Source organism: Mytilus trossulus, chromosome 3, assembly GCF_036588685.1.
Source record: "Mytilus trossulus isolate FHL-02 chromosome 3, PNRI_Mtr1.1.1.hap1, whole genome shotgun sequence".
NCBI classification, from domain to species: Eukaryota; Metazoa; Mollusca; class Bivalvia; order Mytilida; family Mytilidae; genus Mytilus; species Mytilus trossulus.
This window is the reverse complement of record NC_086375.1, coordinates 70,016,103-70,026,047: the sequence shown is the minus strand read 5'-3', so window position 1 is coordinate 70,026,047 and position 9,945 is coordinate 70,016,103. Positions and strand designations below refer to the sequence as shown.

At 30.8% G+C, this 9,945-nt stretch overlaps 1 protein-coding gene across 2 annotated transcripts; it reads right to left on the bottom strand.

Moving 5' to 3' along the window:
- Positions 1-505: 505 nt before the first annotated feature.
- On the bottom strand, positions 506-5,844 carry LOC134712265 (uncharacterized). Of its 2 annotated transcripts, none has more exons than XM_063573640.1 (5): positions 5,519-5,844; positions 2,922-3,060; positions 2,308-2,441; positions 1,753-1,855; positions 506-1,394 (listed from the first exon to the last, which is right to left on the bottom strand). In XM_063573640.1, the coding sequence occupies exons 1-5, from the start codon at positions 5,726-5,728 to the stop codon at positions 1,042-1,044; spliced, it is 939 nt and encodes a 312-aa protein (XP_063429710.1). In that variant the 5' UTR covers positions 5,729-5,844; the 3' UTR covers positions 506-1,041. The 2 variants fall into 2 exon arrangements, with proteins under 2 accessions (XP_063429710.1, XP_063429711.1); XM_063573641.1 differs by lacking the exon at positions 5,519-5,844 and adding an exon at positions 3,913-4,017.
- Between the last annotated feature and the right edge of the window lie 4,101 nt (positions 5,845-9,945).

The window sequence follows — 9,945 nt, the reverse complement described above, 5'->3', positions numbered from 1 at the left end:
GTTACATTTTAACGTTGCGTCGTTTGTTTTCTCTTATTTTTGTGTGTAAATTCGCATTGCGATAAGACGTGTCACGGTACTAGTCTATCCCAAATTCATGTATTTGGTTTTGGTGTTATATTTGTTATTCTCGTGGGATTTTGTCTGATGCTCGGTCCGTTTCTGTGCGTGTTACATTTTAGTGTTGTTTCGTTGTTCTCTCTTATATTTAATGCGTTTCCCTCGGTTTTAGTTTGTTACCCATGTAATTTTGTTTTTTGTACATGTATTTATGAGTTTTGAACAGCGGTATACTACTGTTGCCTTTATCTAAATATATATTAACGCAGAATTTTAGAAAGTATGTTATAAACCGAAACTGAAATACGGAACGGATGTATATGCTTTTCAGTGTTTGTTTGTTTGTTCTAAACACATGTGTCTTCTCGTTAATATTAATATGACGCGGACATATGAATTGGAATTTTCGTTGATTACTTGACTACAAAATGAAGTAAACAAATGATAAGTTTTTTCCATTTATTTGAGATCAACAAGATAGTCTTAAACAATCTGTTACACAAATTACTGTAAAATGCAGGATGTATTCTAAAAAACACAATCCATCTTAAACGTAACGATTTCCTTGAACAGTAAATAAAATAATAAAATAGAAACCATCCATACAACAAAATAAATACATTCATAATATTCAGAACAGTAGGGTTAATATCATAAACCCTTTAAAGTAAATTGACTAGATTGGGGGAAAGTTTGTTTCTTCGAGTGGAATGATGTATGTTATAAATGCGGAAATCAGTTCACAGTTTCTCCATCATAGATTTGTCAAATTGCTTCCTCCTATTAATGAAATCGGAATTTGACGATCTAAACATAGCGACAAACCGGCAAATACTAGGGAAACAACATCTTCAAATATATATATTTCCCTTCGTTTTTACATCATCAGTTAGTCATTCGGGAAGCTTAGGTGAAGTCCATTCAAATTAAAATAAATGCGGATGATGAAGTTATGTATATTCATGTTTCAGGAAAATACAGTTAACACTTCTTTTTCTGTATCTTTTCAGATTTTGACACAAGTCCAAAACATCCTCGAAATAAACTAGGTTTATGAGATTGTTTTCTATCACTTTTTGTAACATTTTGAGACTTTTTAGAAAATGCCGATGTTTTAATTGAAATCTCGTGAAGATGATGATGTTGATTTGTTTTCACGTGACTTTGCGTCACTTCTTCTGTCGTGACTGATGATCCGAATGATGAGGCGGATGACATTTCGGTCTCCAAGATTTTGATTTTGTTGATTTTGAAGAAGAACTCCTCCGGTGGGCGATAATTTAACTCGAACTTGCTGACAGTGAGATTGTTGTCAATGTGATGAAAGTAGCACCCTGGAAAATGAAGAATATAAAATAAATAAATAATGTGTTTCCGTCACAACAAAAGTTGTTCCACATAAAACTAAACAAATATAACCGATATTTCGTCACCCGTTTTTTAGTTGCAACCACGAATTAAAAAAAATGTATCATATGAAACTTTGTTTTTTCTAAATTTATATTCTCTTTTAATTGTGTTCCCCAGAGTTCTTTATTTTCAAGATTTTCTTCTTTAACTATAGGTAGCATTTTAAAACACAATACTTGAAAAATTATACTCTTCAGGATTTCAAATACCAATTTGAATAACACAATTTCGTCCTTACATTTTACTTCAAAGTACAGTAACTAACTAATTTAGAATACCCACCTTTATGATGATAAGGCTGAACAAAAACCATTCCGTTATCAATTTCATGAATAATGAAGAATCGATCATCTGGATTTGATGGATCCAACTCGGCTTCGCTCGCCTGCAAAATAAAAGCAAATATTCACTAATGGAAAACTGTCTTTTAATGTTTGAAAGAATATTATGTTTATTCATCTTTCTTGGCCTTTCATTTCATTAAAATGATAATGGCAATTAAAAAATCTTGTTATTACATATAGATCACTAAACAGTAAATTGATTTATCATTCATTATCTTTATTCTATCCTTTCAATTAATTCCACATGTCATTCAATTAGCATCAAAAGCCTGCATTACACCTACGTTGTTATATAATCGTCTACATGCAGTTTTTTTTTTATAATATCCGGTGATTTTGTGTAAATATAATTAAACAAGACTTCCGGTGCTATTCTTGATGTCTTCAACACTACTGTTTTTCATCTGTTTTAATTTAGTAGTCAATTAATACTTATTAATACAAGTTATTTTTTGACATATATTGTATCAGAATGATAGATGAGAGGACTTACCGAAATTTCTATTCTTTTATCTGTGCCAACTGAAATGTATTTTGTTTTGTCGTGATTTAAATGAAAAGCTACCAATATCTTTTCTTTCTCTCCATCTTTACATGGAGCATGGATTTGTTTCTGATGGAAAATACCTAAAAACATAAATGAATTGTATGAATAACAATGCAGCATTATTAGATTAAAGAGAATGATATTGCAAACAAGTATTTTACAATTTAGTAATAAATTGATTCAGACAGTTTTTTTTATTAGTTTGTATTCGAATTACTTCGCCTAGCCTTAAAATACAATATCATCCTAAGAATATTGACATTACTAAAACATGTTGACAGAAACTAGTGTTTTGAAGCTAATTCAATACAATTGTCGGGATAGGTTTTTTGTTATTTTCCCACTGCTATTGCTAACTAATGACAAGACAGTCAACAACAAACAAATAAAGTCTCATTTGACAATGTAATAAATGCTATCAAGAAAACATTATTTTTCACCAAGATTGAAACCACGAATTGGAACATAATTTTCAGGTGGCAATAAAATCACCAAGTTATTTATTTTCTAAGGTCATAAACAGATAAAGTACATTGTTTTGATATGTATTGATGACTTACAATTCTTGTTAGGCGTTTCTGTGTCTGAAAGGACAATTCGTTTATACATGTTGTGGAAACCCATGAAGTAACCGTCTCCTGTTTCTATAGAAACTACTGTATTGTCTGTCACATTGTGTGGTGGTACACGTGGGGGTACCTGCAAAAAAGAGCAAAATTAAGATATGTATCTAAAGCTTGTACAACACACAATTCTTTTTATGCTATAAAAAAAAGCTCATTTTTTTCTTATTTGTGGTAGTTGAGAGTAAAAATAAGTTTATTTGATTTATTATTTTAATAACGGAAGCTTTATCTTTGATAATATATAATTTAAAACAAACGACCTTGCGTTATATTACAGACACACTTAATAACCGTTTTTTTTGTTGAGCAACAACAATGACTTTTCATATTTGAAGATCAAAACAATACGTTTTTGTATTTTTATATATTGCAGGGGGTCGCTGTACGCTGGGGGCAGCTTAATGAATTTTACCACATGCTACGAAAAAGTTTATTATTTTATACCAAGCAACGTTGAATTTTACGAAACCTTATACACTAAAACATTGTGCAATGGTTAAAAGGGTAAATAAGCAATTGTTTAAATTAAAATTAAAGGGACCAACACACTGTAGTCAGATTTTCAGATATTCGTTTTATCTATGTATGTTTTTTTTTATCAAATGTAAAATTGCCAATATCTAGCTCTATAAACACCGTGTTGTACTTTATAAATAAATCTTCACTCTTAACTGCGATTTAGGATTGTCCATTTTTTTTTAATTTGCTTGACCGGTTGGTATATCAGCCTATGATGAGATTTCAAGAGACTAAAGTAGTTTTTAATTCCTTATTTATTAGAAATTCGCCCACTCACACAAAGAGTCTCGTTTATTTCTTTAATATTATCCGATGGCAGTATTTAAAATATTTTATTAACCGCAGATATGCATTTCAAAAATTGTGGTTAAAAAAGCGGAAATCAGGATTAGCTCTATTCATTTACCAGTCCTAGTGTTTTAAAGATGAACACATTCATTTTTTATTGTCGCATCTTCCAGAACATCACCCAACGATTGAGATTGTTATATATATATACTCTGTTAGTGTATTGCAACAGAAATAGAAATATACATCATGTACATACAGTGATGTTCTATATAAAGATCTTATCCAATACAACACGTGGCGGGAAGTCCCAAAGATAAAGTCTCGGATGTAATTTAAATCGGTATAATTCAGATTAATATGAACATTCATTTGGTTTAATCGATGAGTTTAATCGTGTGACACTTCATAATTATGACCAATTGTAATAGGCCACAATCACGCGAAGAATGTTAGGAATTGCATCAATGCAAATTCATACATCAGATTGCCATTTAAATCACCATTAACAAATATGGTCAATATAATCAATTGCTCCGATTGTCCTACATTTTGTCAATATTTTATAACCCCAAAAGTCAATATTTACTTTTCATAAGGAAATCAATTTACAATTTACCACACCTACATGACTTTGTCGTTTTCAAATGCAACAGTTGTCTATCATTTCATCAAATCTATTTTTAGATTAGTTCATATTTTGTCTCCGTCTAACCTTGATTTGATTTAATCCAATAACAGGTGTTTAGATAATCCGATAAATATTGAAAGAATTTAAATTCTGTATACATTCTTTATCAATTCAGGTTAATGTTTGGGTGGTTGCTATTTTGATGTTGCATATTTAAACAATTTATCTCAAGATATCCATATTAAAATACTTAATAATTTATTTGTACTTTTTGTATAACTGATTCCTTGCCAAACTTAGTTAGCGTTTCATGAAATTTCAGGTGATTTTTACTAAGCCCATTTAGTTCTTAAATTCCAAAGCATGTAATGTTGTACGTTAGATAACGAAGCACGCACAACTTTTAAAACAAAATATATATTATTGTGAAAAATCAATTGTCGTTTATATCAACAGATGATTTATCAAGAAACAGGTGTTTCTTCCCTATGACTAATTTACAGAATCTGAGACACCACATTACTCCAGACAACGAGTAAATTCATTTGAAATTTTTCTATTTCATCGAAGTAACTTATAATTTATAGCCTAATCCGTGGGTACTGATGATGTGGGTTTTTTCACTGACATCTCCATTATGATTAGAAGTACAGACATCCCTGAACAGACAATCTCATTAGCAGCATCAATTGTCATGACACGACTAATACCATAATACCATAGGAATCCGCACCAGGAGTCATATCTTACATCAACATTTTCCGTAGGCGAAGGTTTATTAATGAAATAACATCCTAATAATCAGAACTGCCATTAAGTATTGTCTCTTTAGTTTCCCTAGATAATTCTATATTAAGGAAGACTTGTCTTGTTAGGCAAGATTTATTGTGTATTACAAAACCAGTAACAATGAACAGTAACTGATTAATTAAAGTACATGTTACTTTTCTGGTAGACATATATAACCAATATTATTTTTATTTCAAATTTAGTCTAGCACCTCATATACCAATGGGAAAATCCTTATCAATAAAAAAAATAACAAATTTCATCAGTACCATTTTCAAATAACAATGTATCAACATCTTCTTACCTTAGTATCTGTTTTGATTGATGCTTTTTTCTGACTAGCTGCTGATTTCTGTTCTTTTTTGGACAAGTGAGTTGTTCCAACACCAATTGCAGCATCACGTCGGTCTTGTTCTTCTTTTATTTTCTCAATAATAAAATCCGTAAATTTGCTGTCAGTTTCCAATTTCGGCTTCGTATTGGCTTTGATAAAATTAATGCTGCTTAGAATCATGTTGTATTAAATATCCAATGTGTATATCGTTTAACAATTAAATAGATTCCGTATCGATAAGACACTCCGTCTGCTTGAGAATTATATGTTTAAATGATCATAACTATTTCCGCGTGTAATGTATATATAGTAATGTAATAACCAATGATTGTTCTGACGTACTCAGGTGAAAGGTGAAAGTAGTAAACCACGTGATTTTAAACATGAATGAACGTAGTACTATATTCCCGATATATACAATGTTGTGGTTTACCGTAGAGACAGGTACTGTGGGATTATCAGAATCTATCTTTTTTAAACAGTTTAAAACATAATGAGACGACTAATATATTTAAAAAACTTTAGAAAATGACTGGTGGGAAATATGTAAAGAATTTAAATGTTAATGATGTCCACGCAACACCTATACAAGTAATGCAGAATTATTGGGATCGGCTACTTTGAAAATAAATCGTTCGTAACTACAAAACTGGGACAAGGACGTTTTTATATTATCTCAGTTTGATGTCTTTTTACTTAATTTTTATGAATATGATTTTGAGTGCATTTTATTGAGAAAAAAATTGTCAATTAAAAAAATGCTTTATTTTCTGTTACATTAACATCCATTGACAAACATTTCAGGCAATTTCATAGACGATTTGTAAAAGGAGTAATTGCAACTGTATTTAAATTTGCTGAGTCTGCAAAGATAATCTACGGAAACATTACAACTAGTAAACGAGTTTTACTCTGAAACGGTCTTTTTGATCATATCATCACCTAAAAAGTCTGACCACTAACCTATTCAGTCTTTTAGTCAATTTTCGAAAAAAAATAATTGTGGCAAATTCGGAACGCTCCAGGCAATTCCTTTCAGACAATTCATACTATTCAGTAGCTTTTCAGACAATTCAGAATGTTGTCTGAAAAGCTAAAAATAGTTATGTAATTTTACCCCTTATGTCTGGGTTTTTTTCACACATCGTTAACAATCTAATGCATTTTATGCGACTGTCATACAAGTGAGAGGTTCAGCTAGCTATAAAACCATGGTCGATCGACCATTTTCTAAATTGAAAAAATGCTTGTGCCAAGTCCGAAATATGACAGTTGTCATCCATTCGTTTAATGTGTTTTAGTTTTTGATTTTGTCATTTGATAAATGACTTTCCATTTTGTATTTTCCTCGGAGTTCGGTATTTTTAGTGATTTTACATTTTGTGTATCTGTCCATTTAAATTACAAATTCTGCAAAGTCTGAACAGATATTTATTGACTGCAAGCGGATAATAGTTATCAAAAGTACCAGGATTATAATTTAGTACGCCAGACGCGGATAAGTCTGAAAATTGACATAACAACTGAAAATGATTTTAAAAATAAATAACTTTGATTGAATCAGGTGAACAGTTATCCTACTTTATTTTTTGGGCAACCTCGTTCAATTCCAGCAGAATGACACTATTGTGTTATGGGCGGACAAGATTCCTTGAGCCAAACTATATAGACTATTTGACATATTTTGAATGAATTCAGATTCAAATGAGACTGGTGGAAATTTGGTATCTACACAAAAAATAGTGCATCCACAAAAATGAGTTGACAAAAAAGTAAAAAGTTATGACATTGATCGAAAAGTAAAATTTTAAAATTGTACATCTTCTGTAGACTCCTTTTAAAGTTATTTTAGTCCTGAATGCCCTCCAACTTTGTAATTTATGTTGCCCTTTTAACTTTCTGGATTCAAGCTATAATGAGTCTTTGGTATACAAACAAAATGTTCATCCTGCTTTCAAAATCCTGGTATCTATGATGAGTTTACTATTGTGTTAGGGAGTCTGCTAATATTGCAATATATAAATCTGTTTATTTGTTCGTTCTAGAGTAGAACGGTATATATATATAATCTTTAAATGTTTAATTTCGTTCATTATTAATACAATGCTTGTCTTAATGGCATGTCATTTGTAGTCAACCATGAAGATCATTCTACAAGTTTGTCTCAGATAATCAAATTTTAGTTACTGTAATTACAGGTGAATAAGCTTTATCACTGTTTATGTTCTTAAAGTCATAAGAAACGAGTGAACGGTGAAAAATAATGTTCTTCCAATTCTTGAACCGATGCATACAAACATCATAAACTTAGTCTTCTGTGCACGAATTTCTCATTTTTTTCGTGTAAATTTCGTATAATCGTCAATTTTTTTTTCAATCGGTCAGTGTTGGTGTGAAAATATGGGAATTATAGTTATCCCGTACCATTGTAAACTCGTACCAACGTCAACTCGTACCACTTTACAAAAACTCGTACCATTGCAAACTCGTACCACTGCTAACTCGTACCAACTTATTTAAATGCATTTAAATGGTGTTTTATGATGGATGTATGTAATTTACTTTCACTCAATACCTCTCAAGTCTGCAAAAGTATATAATTTGAAAGTACAATGACCAATTTGTAGCTAATGTTCCCTGTCTTTAAAAATTTGGATAGAAAATACCGTGGCAGATTTGCTTTGTTGTCTCTTATGAAAAGACTTTTTTAAACTTTTACTGATAATTATTGAATTTAATTTTTAATCATTCCAAAGTAATTTTTCATGAATGAAATTCTTACTTTTTATAAATAGCAAGTTACAATGAAATGTAACCGTTTCCTGTTCCCGAATTTTCCCGCCAAAAAGCACATGGCTTTCAACAATTGTAAACAAAGCATTCAATGTGTGATCATGGATTACAGCATTAATTAATTTAATTTGGATATAGATATTCAACTTAAGGTACAGTTAAAGCAATTTTTTTTCTTTCTTCTGGATTATAACTACTTTGAAAGATCAGCTTAAAAAATAAAGCTTTTCAGAAGAAAAAAAATCGTATTTTTTTCTATAAAATCCAGTATAAAATTCAAGTAATTCAACATCAGTTTTATTAAGTTTACAAAAAATATTCTTAATATTTTATATATTTTTGATGGTACGAGTTTGCAGTGGTACGACTTTCCTGTGTTACGAGTTAACTTTTTTGGTACGAGTTAACATGGTACGAGTTTCCGTTGGTACGAGTTAACTTGCTTCCAAATATGGTAGATAATTAAAGTTCGTGTTTTGAATCCGAAGTTTAACGATTGTCACCTGTTTGTCAACAATCGACATTAAATCAACAAAAAGCATGGAAATTGAGCACGTGTTTAACATGTAAATTCAGATAATAGTTTATTTTAAGGACATTCATGCGTATTGTGATCACCGGATTTTTACGAGGTGGGTCACACTGGGGTCACTTTGCATACGGAAAATATGTCGGGGAATTGCTTGCTGGAAGCAAGCAATTAAAGTAAAGTAAACTTCTTCTAAATATAAATTAATTAAAGAATTTTCTTCAGAAAAAAGTAGATGTACATAAGTTTTATAATGAAAACTATCCATAGAGTTATAAAAAACATAAGCATTATCTTTTTGGATTTGAGGTTTCTTATGACTTTAAGCATCGTTTGCTTTCATATATTTAGTATTGAGCGTTCCTGGTGAATGTTAATCCAGTGCACATGACATGTATAACGTTTTGTTTTCATATTTTACAGCACTGGGTCGATGCCCTTGCTATTGAACCATCAGTAGGGTATGCTCAGCCCAGTGGTGAGTACATTGGTAACGACATCGTTTATAACAAAACTTTCTAATATTGCCAGTTGATAAATAAAAAAAATTGGTAATAAAGCTCTTCAACTGTTAAGGTTTCTATACTTTTTTTGCTTTCAAATGTTTAGCTATGATCGATCCTGATGAAGGTCAATTAAGCGGTTCGGACGCATGAAGTTTATAACGTGTTGTTTCCATTTTTGACACAAAAACTAAAGGGAACTTTAATACATATTCAGAATGAGTGATGTATGACCTCCTTATCTCTAACATATCTTTCATCGTTGGCGTTATAATGGAATTTGATGCGACTGCTATACAAGATAGAGGCTTAGCTGGCTATAAAACCAGGTTTAAACCCCCGTTTTCTATATAAGAAAGTCAGGAATATTACATTTCTTATCCATTCGTTTGATCTGATTGAGCTTTTTATTTTTGCCATTTGATTAGTGACTTTCTTTTTTGAATTGTCCTCGGAGTTATTTTTGTGATTTTACTTTTTGAACAGAAATTTTAGTGATAACTTATTATCTTTTCTTGAAGCTATTAAATTAAAATCTGATAAGAGTAGTTATTATTTCATATAGAATTCTT